Raw genomic sequence first — 16506 nt, 5'->3', positions numbered from 1 at the left:
GTTTGCATCAAATTTGCTAATTTTATCAAAAAATTTAGACCTTTATGATTTGCAGCTATTTGCAATAATAAAAAAAAATAATCGTGTACTCCATTTTACACATAGTGCTCAACAGATCTGATAGGACCATTTATTTTGACTCAAAGTACAATTTCCTCTGTGGGATGAGTCCGATACTACTAAGATGATAGTGTCAGGGAAACAAGGTGTAATGCAATGGACAATGAAATAGGTGCAAAAAATTATTTGCAAAATTATATAAGTCTAAAAATTTGCACAACAAAGATGTTGTTATTTAATCGTGTTAATCACGATTTAAACAATATCTTCATATATTAACATCTTATATTAGTAGTAATTTAGTACCCTTGTGCAATATCTATATTTGCATGTATTTTATGGACATCAAGCCTTGAGGGAAATTAGTTGTAAGAACCTACATCATACATGTTTGTATTTCAAATGGTGTTCAACATGTTCAATAATAAATTTAATACTCAAATTTAATATTTCCAGTTCAATTAATTATCAAATCATATTTAATACAAATTTAGAAGCAATATTTAAATGATTCCAATTAATGGTCTAAATGGACTATTGTAATCAATTACAAGCAATTAAATACATAGCTTAAACAACATATATCATGTTACTTTTGCATTCATTATTGTATAAACAATGCTTGACAATAATTTGTCATTTTTTTACATGACAAACAACAAGTAACCTTGTCATGAATGTATAATGTCTTTCATGAAATAATTTTGAGAGAGGCAGACATAATTATTTTGCAAAATGAGTGATACATGTATGACTGTCTTGCCAACTCTCAATTCATTGTTTTCTCATTTTTTTTAATTGTACATGTATACTTGTTATATTTATAGACTGATCTATATAGTTAAAAATAATCTCTCCTTGTTAATACTATTCTAGCCTTGTTCATGTTGTTTAGCACAACTTCAGGTTTTTTTTACCTCAAATTATAGGGTAAGATGTTGTACATGTACATTTATGTAGCTAAAAAATTTGAACTTACATAACATGTAGGTCCTGCTTTTATGCACATGTACATGAACATGTATACAAACATATTAACATGTACATTTTTTATGTACATATTATTATAATTTTAGCATTTCCTGGAGTACATCATTTCAAATCGTCAACAACAAAATGAGATTGTTAAACAAGGTTTTCATAAATTTCATAAATTATGTCACATATGGACCATAATTTGGTATTCGGCCTTTGGTTTCTTTTTGTATCCTTTTTTATAAGTTCTAAAATTTTAACTTTTATTTTGTGGGTTGTGTTGGTGTTAGAATAGTATGAATGGAACAATTGAGTTTTTCGAGAAAAAATTAATACATTTTGATTCACCGTTTACGTGACAGGAAACCAAACAGGAAACCAATCTTTATTTTCTTTATTTTGCACAATATAATTCAAAAGGCATAAATAAACACCATTACTAGTGTTACTTGCTTCATGTTAATATTTAAAATCTATTTTCAATGTTATATTAAAGTTTTTTTTAAACGTGACAGGAAACCATAAGAAACCGAAAGCATTTTTTTAGTTTTATTTTATTGCAAAATCTGCTTAAAATAATCTGAACAGTATATATACTTTTTCTTAAAATCCATCTTAAATGTAACAGTATTATAAAACTCCTAAATGTGTGCTTGTTTTGAAAACAATTAGTACAATTTATTCAGAATTTTCCATATTTTCTTCATTGATACAGGATACCATAATCGTTGTATCTTGATGTTTTGGCCAAAAAAATATATTTATATTTGGTTTTGAAATTCCAGTTATATAAAATTTATTCCAAATCATTGGCAATGTAAAATTCTTTAAATCCAGTAAAGAAAAAAACTTTTAACTTGGAATTAAAATCTTTATTATAGGCACCATGTGATATTTGTGACCTGTACACCATCTACATGGTTTCCACATTTTAACCTACTTTAGTGGGCTAAAATCAGTAAAGTACTTCCTTTCAAGTCATGCCTGGTAAAAGTTTACTTTTCCTTTGACAAGTTTATTGCGTTTCTGAAAAGTGTTTGCAGAACATGAATAAAAAAAAATAATTAAAAATTGTGACAAAGTTACCAACTTTGTACATTCCTAGCGTAACGGTATATTAACATGCATTTTTCATTTAATTATCTTTATTCACCTGAAATATCCAGTAATATTTACTGCTGAAGCAAAATCAATCCAACGAACATCGGCACCATGATAAGAGACGTAATTTCGATTGAATTTTCCAAGGACCCTTTACATCGTTATTGGGAAACGTAGTGTGTTTAAACGTCGGTCAAATTTGAAATCGATTTTGTCAAGTCATTGGGCATTTATTTTCACACAAGATCGTATGTAACATTATGCACATAGGAATAATAATAGACCCCCGGCGCAATCTCTTTGAAAATTGTATTTTCCTTTTTTAAACAAGTCGAAAGAAGTCTACAGATAATGTTTGCTAACATCCCGTTGGAAACAAAAACAATGTTTAGAACTAGTATATCGTATGTCCGGCTGTAAGGGCGTGATCACATGTTAGTCACATGTTTCACGTATGACCGGAAATGATTAGAACTTAAGGACAAAAACAATTTTAATAAATAACTGGACTTCTGTTTCGTGTGAAATGTAACGCATAACGATAACGTCATTTTCTTACTTAATTATTACGAAGATCAAAACAAGAATGTAAATCATCTCTGATTTACCTGTTTGAACATCTCGCGAGAGTTCATATTTGCATATTGTTTTTAAGAATTCTATTACAACAAAGCAGATTACATCATCTAAAATTTGCGTTACGAAATCGGACACAAAAATCACGCCACTGTTCTTACATCTGCTACATAAATACTTATAGTTCTCGGCATTTTCTTCTCACTATTCTTATTGGTCGATGTTCTTTGTTATTTGAAAGCAAAAGTTACGAATTTGCCGGTGACGATTATCTATAAATCAGTCAGCGTTATGCTCTTCGGAAGCAAAAAGTAACGCGAGAAACGACACAAAATTACGGTTGTAGAATCTTTGAAATTCGTATATTTCAATTTTTTTTCTAGGGAAGAGTAGCATACACTTGTATGTTAATAAAAATAATGGCATCTTTAGATGTAGTTACAACTTTTCTTACAGTAATTCAAATTTTATCACTTTTCTATAGTTATAGGAAACGGAGCCCAATAGCAAATTATGGTCCATATTTTTATATTAAGTTTAAATTAAGGGAATAAATAACAACAACTGATATATGTTGATAAATCGTTTTGGAAGAAATCTTAAAAAACCCTTGAGCCAGTACTGGAGCTCAAATAAGAGATGGTAAAGAAACCCTTAACACCCCAGTGAAACACTCCAATTTTTGCTGCAGGATTCAAAATCATGCTTACAGTACACATAAACCTGTGGTAAACTGAAACATCAATAAATCTTTAATCAGCATACTCAAAAGAGACCTTGTCCTCATAAATCAAATATTTTTTAAGTAGATCCGTTAAGGTACATGTAAACACGATAAACTTTAGTTACTGAAGTTCCAAATCTCTAATTACAAATATGGAAAATTGTCAAATTCTTCACCAATGTTTTCTCTTGTAAAATAGTACATGTAATACTCAAAATATTAAAAATATATAAATGAAAGTCTAAGAAACAATTCTGGGTCAATGGATTATTGCAAAGAAGTTTCAAGGTACATGTAGATTACTGTACATTTGTATATGTACAAACATTCAATGTCCTACTGTTTTAAGTTTTCTTAGTTGCAATTACATTTAACATGATAAAGATTTTTTTCTTTATAAACATGATATATAAACATGCATACGGATGCGGGAGTTTCTCGCTACATTGAAGACCAATTGGTGGCCTTCGGCTGTTGTCTGCTTTATGGTCGGATTGTTGTCGCTTTGACACATTCCCCATTTCCTTTTCTCAATTTTGTAATACACATCAAATCTGACAGGAAAAAGGTTTTTGGAAATTGGAAATGAATACTTGGAAATAGCAATATATTTGAAATAAAATTGTAGTTTTTTGTTGAAATTTTTTTTTTATTTTGCCATGGTTCACTGTACATTCTTCATTATCACAGTTATTGCCTTTCAAAACGATATCTTGAAATTCATGATAAAGCTGCACAATATTAGGCAACACATTTTTTTCTCTTAAAATAAGCAGATTAAACACATGACTTGTAATACAAATTTCTAAGTTGTTTTAATTATGTAAAAGAGATTTTCTCAAGTTTCAGCTTTTTTCAGCAAATTTTAACTTACATGTTTATAGATTAATTTGGCCTCAAGCGCTCAATCAGTTAAACAAAATTACTTGTGCAATTTTCAATGAAATTTCTGTTTTATTATTTGGAAATGCATTACTTTATGACGTACTGCAAAATTTTTTTAAAGCAATTATTTTTTCTTACTTTTACATGTTTTAGTTTTACTGTGAGAACTACCAGGTTTAAAAAATACCTAGAAAAATTCAGCTAATCCTATGTTTTATCATTCTTTCTTATGCCTTGAAAATTTCATACTGCCCTTTCAAATATAAATGAAGAAATTTGATGTGCTTTTCTTCTTAAAAATGTAAAAGGGAGATAATTTGGTGTTTTTTTCAACCAAGTCATGTATATATAGGTACACAATGTGAGCTGGGATTAAATTTTAAAAATTTGCCAACCTGTTCAATTTGTAAATGTAGTCCCTTAAAATATTTTGCAGTATATCCAGAAAATGTAAAAGGGAGATAATTTGGTGGATTTTTTTAACCAATTTATGTACACAATGTGAGCTGGGATTAAATTTTAGCAATTTTCCAACCTGTTTAATTTGTACACGTAACCTGGTCCATTTCACTAAAATAATATTGAATGAAGGTACTTTAAATACAAGAAAACAAGATAACAATCCAGCTTCAAATTTTACAGGATGAGATGTCCAGTAATGGCGGACAAATAGGGATATCATAAGGTGTACGTAACATATATATTGCATATAACACACCTTAACGCTATTTTGGAAATCTGTCCCGCTTGAACTTTTGATGTCATACAACAATCACTTTTCCGTTGTCATGGTTGTGGCGTCTGATATTTTCTATTTATATGATGTCAAAATTTTACAGAAACTTTAGTGACTTCAAGTAATGGTGTACAATTGTGGTATTTTTAGGTGTAGTAGTTCTGTTTTAAATAAAAAACAACATTATTCTTTTGAAATAAAAATAAATTATTTCATGTTCCCTCATGTTGAGAGAATGATTCTTACACTAATTGTTGCTAGGGAGTTGGACACACAGTTGCAATTATGTGTATTCACATGGTATTTCAAGAGATACAGATTTAAACCTCATAAAAATAACATGAACAAGACAAGAACTTCAACTATGCCTATTGCTGTTTTGCAAGTTATGACAATTCAACAACTACTAACAGGGTGCTTAAATGCAACATTTACTGATGCATACACAACAATGATCGAGTCAACGATAGATAAAAGAAACTTTTATCATAACTTTTCCTTCCACATAGTCATGTTATTGGGAGGAAAATAGACCGGATCAAGAAACAAGGCTAAAATGGCACCTGCATGGAGCTTTGTAATGCGCGTGGCAAAATGTAAAAATTGAGGATATACCTGTACAATTCTGTGCAATGATGATGATTTTACTAGTTTCTTGTGGTGCAGAAAAACTCGCCTGACAACCAAAGACAGTCCTCGAGTAGCCATCGCAGGAAAGTTTTGCATCACTGTGTAATCAAGAAGTCGATGACGGAAATGAAATGACGAAAATACGGTTGTAATAAATTCATGAAATGCGGATGGATTGACTTTTTTTGTGCAAGGTTAACGGTAACTATTGTTCTCAAATACTATAAATAAATGTTCTTTTATTCCAAATAAGAGACGTCATATCTATAATTATCAAAATTAGTGTGTCAATTATTTATTTAAATCATTGTAATAAATTACTGTAATTGTCGCCATCATTGGCCCTTTAATTGGAAAATATTTTATATAATATCTTATCTTAAGACGCAGGAGTGCACACGCTGATATGTCTTGCCTGTTTTGTTTATCTTCATTTAATTTATATTGAAAGCCTGTAAATAAAGGCCTTTGTTAATCTTGTATTATTTTATTTTTTAGTTTCTTGTGTACAATTTGGAGTTTAGTATGGCGTTCATTATCACTGAACTAGTATATATATATTTGTTTAGGGGCCAGCTGAAGGACGCCTCCGGGTGCGGGAATTTCTCGCTGCATTGAAGACATGTTGATGACCTTCTGCTGTTGTCTGCTCTATGGTCGGGTTGTTGTCTCTTTGACACATTCCCCATTTCCATTCTCAATTTAATTATATATAATCACAAGTATTACATACTAGTCACTGACATCATTTTTTTATATTAATGAACCCTAAAATTAAATGAATCATACCTGACAGGCATTTACATCTTACAATTATTCCATACACCAAATATTGTGTTCCTATTTCTTAGCAGAACTTGCATGAGAGAAACAGAACATACTACAAGAACTAAACATTGACCAACGAACCATGAAACTGGACCAAGGTCGTATGAAACCTGCCAGACAGACATGAACACCTTACATGCAGCAGACATTCAGTAATTCTTTATATAACAAATACAGGTGCCCGATTACTCATAGTATATAAGAAATTGAACTAAAAACAAAAAATAAAGGTCATATGAACCTTGTTTGACGGACGTAAAGATCTTACACGGAAACCTTGTACCAAATAAAGTTATATATAAAGCTATATGTAAAATGAGAATAAGGGCCCATGATCTTAGAATTGAAAAAGATAGATATAGTAAAAAATACATAGAGAGAACTCAACGTCTATGTCATCACTGCTTATCACATGGATCAAATTCTATTGAAGAGGAGTCCCATTTTACAGTAAATTGTCCATTATATAATGAACAGAGGAAATTATTATTTGATAAAGTTATCACTTTTTTTGTACTAATTTTAAAGAACTACCTAATGATAAGAAATATTTCTGGCTGTTCCCAAATGAGCATTTACCAACTCTCATGTGCCTAGGAAATTACATTATTAAAGGCCAGATGTAAACAAAATATATGAAATAATATAATATTTTATTGTTATAAGATTTAATATAATAGTTATACAAAACACATGTTGTGTTAGGCTCTGATCCAATCTAATTAAAATATTGATCTCTGATTACGTTATACTGCATATTTTTTATAATGCATAGATTAGATCTTATATTACGTTATACTGCATATGAGCTCATATGCAGTATAACGTAATCAGAGATCAATATTTTATTGGCTTATGCAGTATAACGTAATCAGAGATCAATATTTTAATTAGATTGGCTCTGATCCTGTCGATAACGTTATAGTATGGTATTAGTTTTCTGTTTTGCTTTTTCCAATCATATTGTGTTGTAAAATGATGCCCTTTCTGGGTTCTTGATTAGATTAATAAAATTCTTATCTTATCTTATCTTATAGTATACTCCTAATAATTGGAAAATTTACATAGGAAAAAAATTAAATTTGTTTTCCAGCAGTCGCTGAACCATGAGTGTGAAGCGGATTTGCTCATCGGAATCAAAATTAAACCGCTGCTTTGGACAACTCAGGCAGCAACTTATATTGTATATCTAGAGGTTGTAAGAAAAAAGACATTTCAGATGCTTTCGGAAATGCGACCAAACAAACCACCTTGCAAACAAAGAAAAGACGGCACAGACAAACAACATTCCGTTTGTTGTCAGCTTTCATCCTGACCGGCCTGTCTGACAAATATTTAATGTATTGCCCACAAACACCGCATGGCGTCTTAAGAAAAAAGAACAGATTTAAAAACAAACCAAAAACAATAGTCTTGAAATTCATACAATTTAAAAAAAAACAAAAAAAACCATCAATATATATGTAAAACTTGTATATCAACTGTGTGTAGTTTAAGATACAAACCTATTTTTGTCATGCATCCGTTTTCACCTTGATAGACGCAAACGCCCAGGCGCGTAGCTCCCTATATGCTAACACGCAGTTGCGTGCACATCGATTCGACATGCAAAAAAAATAAAAATGGCAAAATAAAAATTTATAAATTGAATGTTAAAGGAAACACCTTTGTTGTCACTTTTTTAATTGATGAAATATCATTAACTAACGGCATTTGATTACAAAATAAAAGTTTTTTTGGAGATTATGACAAAATCGGACAGTAAATTGTATCTTTTACAAGATTTGAATTTGTAATAGACATGTAGTTTTGGAGCACATTTTACAGTGTACGGTTCATCAGTTTGGAATGAGATGTACCAATCGGCATTAGAATTATCAGAACCCTTCGATATCGTTGAAAATATACCGAGGCGATGTGGTCAATTTTAACAGACTACTGGAGCCAATCACCCTGCAAACACGCCAAAACAGTATTGGAAAGTCTCATTAATTTTTGCGTTCATAGACCATATGATAACGGAACTGGAGAGTGGAGTCGCGACTAGTATTATCAGAAAATTGCTTCTTTGCGCTGTATCTGCTTCTTATTGTTGTAGGCAATAGGTAAGAAATATAACAAACGAACAAATCTCAACATTGTCTGAGACATACGAAACTGACCTGGCATGTAATTTTAACGAATTCAATTGGGAGGTCGCTCGATGCCGAACACGTACGATGGTTTATAACATCTCGCGAGTGCTACCATGGGGATCTATCAGTGTACTACGTATGTTGAAAACAAATGTACGATCAACAATAAACAACGACAGTTACTAGCATTACTGCATATTCATCGGGATTTCAGTGTGAATATTGACAAAGTAATAGAGAATATATAAAAGAAGATGTGGTATGATTGCCAATGAGACAACTGTCCACAAGAGACCAAAATAACACAGACATTAACAACTATAGGTCACCGTACGGCCTTCAACAATGAGCAAAGCCCATACCGCATAGTCAGCTATGAAAGGCCCCGATATAAAGACAATGTAAAACAATTCAAACGAGAAAACTAACGGCCTTATTTATATAAAAAAATGAACGAAAAACAAATATGTAACACATAAACAAACGACAACCACTGAATTACAGGCTCCTGACTTGGGACAGGCACATACATAAATAATGTGGCGGGGTTAAACAAGTTAGCGGGATCCCAACCCTCCCCCTAACCTGAGAAGTTTGTTTCTGCCTAGACCCGAAGAGCAGATTTTGGACAATTTTGAGTAAATTCTGTATCGAAATATGTGTTGTTTATGTATTACTCTATTCAGAAGATTTATTAATAGTTTTACATTCATAAATTTTTTATAATTCCTATCTACATATGAGCTCCTCTTTTAACCGTCCTATGACTGAAAACCGAAAAAAAAACCCCACATTTTTCTGCATAAAAGGGTCCAAAAAAATTTTCGCCACGCTCCGCTCGGCGGTACTTGCTTGCACATCGTTTCTTTATAGTTACGCCCCTGAACGCCTGATGAAGCTAGTTAGCGAAATATTGCGTACATCTATTTAAAATCTAATAGAACTTTTAATGTATCAATCAGCGTGTTTAAGTTTTATTCTTATTCGTCCATCGCCGTTATTCGAACTTGTCACGTGCTATTGGGATATTATGACATCACCGCCTGCACTGTGTCCAGCTCTCTAGACCACCTAGACGGTACTAAAAAATTCAGCTTTCGGTGGTCTTGTGTTATCTTTCCGACTTCATGGTTTGGGAACTCTGGATACATCAGCATGAACCCGCTCGTGTTTAGCTCTATCAGTGGCATGAATCAGGTACAAAGAAAAATAAACTATAGCTCTCCGTCTCGAAATATTCATGTATCAACGTAAGGAAAATGCTTAGAACAAAAAAAAAAAACAACAACATTATATATATATTTTAAAATAACAGAATAAAAACGGTGCAATATGTACGAAGTATGGTAGAAGGACAGATAGAGCCCCATTTTAGTCAATTAAATTCGAATATATCACAGTGTATAATAAATAAATGTATATCAAATAACAACAATACCATGTTTAACACATATTTGTTAGAAATCAATATTTTTACAATGGAATTGTGTTATCCATCCATATTGCTTTGGGTCTTTAAACGGATGGCATTTAAATATATGCAAAATAACATATTTACTCAACAAGAGTGCACACGCTGAAATGTCTCGCCTTCTTTACTAATCACAGTGATATTATGTTGATAGTCCTAAATATAAAGCTTTATTACAACTGTCACATAAACTCAACATTAACCAAGAAAACTAAACATTGATCAATGAACCATGAAAATGAGGTCAAGGTCAGATGAACCATGCCAGGCAGACAGGTACAGCTAACAATTATTCCATACAACAAATATAGTTGACCTATTACTTATAGATTAAGAAAAACAGACCAAAACACAAATACTTAACACTTAGCAATGAACCGTGAAAATGAGGTCAAGGTCAAATAAACCTGCGCGACTTACATATAGATCATAAAATATTTCCATACACCAAATATGGTTGATCTATTGAATATTATATAGTATTAAAAAAAATGGACCAAAACTCAAAAATTTAACTTTGACCAATGAACCATGAAAATGAGATCAAGGTCAGATGACACCTGTCAGCTAGACATGTACACCTTACAATCATTCCATACATAAATTATAGTAGACCTATGGCATATAGTATGAAAAAAACCCAGACCAAAACACAAAAACTTAACTATAACCACTGAACCATGAAAATGAGGTCAAGGTCAGATGACACCTGCCAGTTGGGCATGTACACCTTACGGTCCTTCCATACATCAATATACAAGACCTATTGCTTATAGTATTTGAGATATGGACTTTACCACCAAAACTTAACCTTGCCGGTTCACTGGTCGATGTTAAGTGAAAACTGTCTGACGGGCATGAGGACCTTGCAACGTACACACACACCAAATATAGTTATCCTATTACTTATAATAAGAGAGAATTTAACATTACAAAAAATCTTTATCTTCAAGACGTCACTGAACCATGAAAATGAGGTCAAGGGCATTTGACATGTGACTGACGGAAAGTTCGTAACATGAGGCATCTATATACAAAGTATGAAGCATCCAGGTCTTCCACCTTCTAAAATATAAAGCTTCTAAGAAGTAAGCTAACGCCGCCGCCGCCGCCGGATCACTATCCATATGTCGAGCTTTCTGCAACAAAAGTTGCAGGCTCGACAAAAAGCACTATGATATAGATACATTGTATATTACTGTTATTTGAAATATCTGTTCGGGTATGGCATTGAATTAAATCAGAACCCCCTCCCACAAAAAACAACAACATCAAAATGGCTCTGTCAGTCAATTTTAGAATGTATATTGAGTCTTAAAGTAACTGCACTAAAATAAAAAAATAAAGTTTTTTTTAATAAAATAAAGAATGGAAATGGGGAATGTGTCAAAGAGACAAATAACCGAAGGTCACCAATGGATCTTCAATACAGCGTGGTAACCCCGCACCCGGAGTGGGCGTGCTTCAGCTGGCCATGGCCCCTTAACAAAAATGTGTATACTAGTTCAGTAATAATGGACGCCATACGTATACTTAACTCTGAAATGTATAAATTAAAAATCATACAAGACTAACAACGACTAAGCTCCTGACTTGGGACAGGCGCAAAAGTATGGCGGGTGTGATGGTTTTTTTTTTAAGATATCAACCCGCCCCCTATACCTAGATTTTGCCAATGTAATTTGAAGCCTGACTATATTATCATATATTGATGATACTTAGGCTGTTCAATGTCGTATTGTTGTTTTTATCATGTCGTTCCATTTAAATGTACATAGACTCTATATAAAAAAATATTCATGCATTTTGTTATAGCGATAGTTCAATGTTGCATGGACATTATCATGTTTATTCCAATACAATATTTTTGTTTTCGATTGGCCAATACTTTTTCCATTATTTTCCTTGTTGTATGAAATTAGAAATACAATAATATATCGAAAATAACTTGCTCGATTCCATTAACCATGGCCAGGGGTGAAGCCAGACTTGAAAAATAACATTTGCTTCTTCTCGATCAGCTCAACAGGCGGCCTTTAGGAGCAATATAGGTTGGAGTCAGCAAATCATCAGTGTGTCCAAGTGCGGTGGAATGTCTTTCGGGGGACTAGTATCTTGCGAATTTTCACGTTAAAAATTCGGCTAAGATATGCATGGCCTAGTTAAAATCATCCAGGCTCATATTTATGTCGGTAAATCAACATGTTCGCGTCCTGATATTCATGTAATATTTGCCACAGTGTCCCAAATTCAAATTCATCATATTTTTACTAGTTTAAAGGGGGACACCTAGAAGCCATAATCCTGATAATACTATATGTAATCAACCACAACCCCTTAAATCCGCCTCTGAGGCTAACAGCATGATATATTCTATAATTCGTCTCAAATTTAGATCATAAATGTACTAAGATCTTCAAATTTGCTTTGTTCTTCTCTCAGCGGGACTGGAACCTTTGCTTCCGTGACATTGGAACAACACTCGGCCACCGCCCTGGACCACTCGACCAACACGGCTGCATCATGAAAATATCCTTCCTCGCCGGCTTTATCTAAGGCTTGGTACACGTGCAGTACATGATGTATAGTGGCAAGTTGATGGTGTATTAACATTAAAAGAGCGTTAACTCGATTTTTTACAATAATATTTTTACTGTATCGACCAATGATGCTTGCACGCACCCAAAGTGTAGATTTTTTAGAACCATTAAGATTTATTGTATATTACACAGAAACTTTTCTCAAATAATTTTCCTGTATGCCATAAGGCATAGCAAGGACTATTAAGCAAGTAAGTAAGTATAAACACCATTCTTATCAGTCTTTCAATTTTCAGTGTTTTTTTTTCAGTTTATCTCTGCAGTGTGTCTTTTTGAAATCGCAGATTTTATATATATTATGTGTATTTCATTTTTTTTCCAGCGTTTTTTAAAGAAATATCACAATTTTTATGCATACAATATATTAATATCTGTCTGTTGGAAGTATTAATTAATATCATATAAGATCTTCACACTCTATAGAAAGTACCGGCTATTACTACGGAAGATATTATTATGTTGTGTGCTCGTGATTCCTATAAAGATAAAATGCTCCGTAGGGCACAGCTTGATGTGACCGCAGGGATCAAACCCTGCACCGTCATATTTGGACACTACATTCGAGCTTGATAAAGTTTTGAATTTGGATTGTGCTTCAATATTTGAAACAAAATAGCTAGGTTTCTGACACAGAACGAATGGTGAAAAACTTGGAAATTCGTCTTTTACCAGCTTTTATGTTATATTAAAACTTTGAATATATAGTAAAATGCAGCATATCAAAGATCTCTAATAATTTAAATTTTTATGATTAAAAAAACCCTTTATTTTTCTATCTTTTGGACGTGAATGTGGACCAAATTGTTGAAAAATGTTCCAAAATCCATTCTCTAAATTCAGTTAGATTCGATTTAGCATATCAAACTGAACCAAGTGTATAAAATTATTGTTGTTGAAATCCAGGAGGTTATACTGACCTCCTTGTTGAAATAAAACAAAGTTTACTTTTGGACCAACAGGGCCCAAAATTAAAAATCTATAAATATTTTTTTAAGATTGACCACCAAAACTTAACCTTGTTCACTGATCCATGAAATGAGGTCGAAGTCAAGTGAAACAGTCTGATTAGCATATGGACTTTGCAAGGTATACACACTTACCAAATATAGTTTTCCTATTACTCATAAGAGAGAAATTTACGTTACAAAAAATCTTTTTCTTCAAGTAGTCAATGAACCATGAAAATGAGGTCAAGGACAATGGACCTGTGACAGATGGAAATTTTGTAACATAAAACATCTATATACAAATTATAAAGTATGAATCATCCAGGTCTTCCATCTTCTAAAATACAAAGCTTTTAAGACATAAGCTAATGCTGCCGCAACCGCCGGATCACTACGCCTATGTGACCTATATCGATCTTTCTGTGTTAAAAGTCGCAGGCTACAAAAAACAGACTTAAGATTCAGCAAAATGTTCTCAGAAACTGAAGTTATGAAAATGCAAAAATATTTTTTCGCCAATTCTTTTGTGACTACTAGAGTACATGCTTTTCAAACAGAAAATCTGCTTTCAATAGGAACTATTGTGCCCTCCTCTTGCAGTCATGTTCCTCTACCCTTATGAGACAGACTTTATATAAAAGTTTCCTAAAGAGAACGAAATGAAGCTTGTATAATCCTTCAACTTAATATTCACCTATAAATAGATGATCATCTTACTTATTCCAAGTTTTGTAACTTTGTTTAGCCAATGTATCCCATTAAACTGGAGTCGGCTTCATTTCTGACTCATTTTAGAAAATGGCAATTATAGTCAGAGGCGGATTTAGAAGGGGCAAAAATTTGGTTGATAATATAGGGAATCACTGAAGCATAACCGGAGGTGGCTCCCTCTAAGGCAGTCAGTGGGCCCCCACTTATGAAAATTTCCGAATCCGCCACTGATCGTTGGTTGAGATTTAAATTAATAGCAAAAGTTGATTTTAGCTTTTTCATTGTGAATTTTCTGTTTCTTTTGTCATCATCTGTGTGCTCTTGTAAATGCAAGTAAATTTTAAAGGAGCACAACTCATAAATGGTATACATGTGTTGAAAGTTTTCCAGAAATTGTCAACTGATAGTACTACAGTACATATAATAGTGTCCCAAAACATGGAATTTAAACAAAAATTTGTCATAAAACTACAAAATAGATGATTTCCACTGTAAATACATGTACCTACCAAAAAGGACAATTCATCACAAACATGGGAGATAACTCATCTTCTTTAATGTACAAATGATGTAGCAATACTTTAAATTTTAGATTCTATGTTTGATTATACACTGTATTAATTTATTGATGAACTTTTGTTGAATATTTTCTACATAAATTAGGTCATTAGTTTCCACATTTGAAGTGTTTTACATTTGTCATTTCAGGAACTTAAATAGCTGACTATGCTGTAAGGGCTTTGCTCATTGTTAAAGGCTGTACATTGACCTATAGTTTTTAATTTCTATGTCATTTTGTCTATTGCAGTAAGTTGTCTCATTGGCAACCATACCACATCTTTTTATATTGGCAAATCTGTAAAACCATAAACAATGAACTCAAAATAACTACAATTTATATATGTAAATATTTGTTATGATCAAGTTTCTATGGATACACAGTAACACTTATAAATATAATTTTATGATTCCAAACTTATCGGGTACTGAAAAAATACATGATCTTTCTACTCTCTCAAAATTTAACAAAGTTGAAATATAAAAGTTCAATTATAAGTTAAATCAGTCTTTAGAGCTGCAGACTCACTGATATAGTTATTTTGCTTTTTTAATATATGTATTAATTTTTTTTTTTAATGATTTGACAAAATTATTATTACAAATATGTTTCCTAATATGCATCTTATATAGCCAAGTGTTATGATCCAGTCCCTCACCTCTACATTGGAGAGGCAGGAGGCAGGGACTGTATCTTAATTAACCCTTGGCTAGCAAAATGGTTTATGATAATAAAGACTTATCTTTATATAATATTTCATTTACCAAAAAAAAACACACTTTCATAAAAAGTTATCAAAAGATATATATATAAAACTATTTTAATAATATTCGGCTAAATCCTTTTTTTTTATTATCTAAAAATAATAATCAAAACAACTCCCAAAATTAAGGTAGTAAATCCTTAGTGTGTGTTCTTAAATGTCCTTTCAAAGTACTATTATGTTTGAAACTTTTACCACACAAACTACATTTAAACGCTCTTTCACTATTGTGTATTCTCATGTGCATTTTTAAAGCACTATTCTGACCGAATCTTTTCCCGCACACCATACATTTATAAGCTTTTTCGCCAGTATGGACTATCATGTGCTTTCTCATGTCACTTACTCTGACAAAAACCCCTGCCGCAAACATCACATGAATATGGTTTATTGTCTGTATGTCCATATTTCATATGCCATTGCACAAGGGACTTCCTTTTAAACTTTTTACCGCAGAGATTACACTCAAATGGTTTTCACCTGTATGTGTTCTCAAGTGTACTTCTAAGTAACCACGCTGCACCTCTTTGCCACACATTTCACATTTACATTTATAAGGCTTTTCATCATGTATTTTCTTGTGTTTTTCCAAAATATTCTCGGCCCGAAATCTTTGACTACAAACATCACATTTTGTATGGTCTTTCCTCTGTATGTATTTTCATATGTTTTTGTAAAATTTCAGGTTCACAGAAACATTTACCACACATATCACATTTGTAAGGTGTGGTGATGGCATGTTTGCTCATGTGTACCTGTAATGCTTCAACTCTACCGAAATCTTTACCACATTCTCCACACTTAA

At 32.3% G+C, this 16506-nt stretch overlaps 2 protein-coding genes across 2 annotated transcripts in view; both read right to left on the bottom strand.

Moving 5' to 3' along the window:
- Positions 1 to 5820, bottom strand: part of LOC139489003 (calcium uniporter protein, mitochondrial-like) — a 52031-nt gene extending 46211 nt beyond the window's left edge. The window contains exon 1 of the mRNA XM_071275023.1: positions 5673 to 5820. Within this exon, the coding sequence (XP_071131124.1) occupies positions 5673 to 5783 (111 nt within the window). The 5' untranslated portion in view covers positions 5784 to 5820. The remainder of the gene's footprint in view (positions 1 to 5672) is intronic.
- A 9438-nt stretch (positions 5821 to 15258) lies between these two features.
- Positions 15259 to 16506, bottom strand: LOC139489002 (zinc finger protein ZFP2-like; the record flags this gene model as incomplete). The annotated part of the gene is given in 1 exon segment (XM_071275022.1): positions 15259 to 16506. A coding segment is annotated over 1 exon segment (179 nt), but the record flags the coding sequence as incomplete, so codon positions are not given.

This window comes from Mytilus edulis, chromosome 9, assembly GCF_963676685.1.
Source record: "Mytilus edulis chromosome 9, xbMytEdul2.2, whole genome shotgun sequence".
Taxonomy (NCBI): Eukaryota; Metazoa; Mollusca; class Bivalvia; order Mytilida; family Mytilidae; genus Mytilus; species Mytilus edulis.
This window is presented reverse-complemented; position numbering and strand designations above follow the sequence as displayed.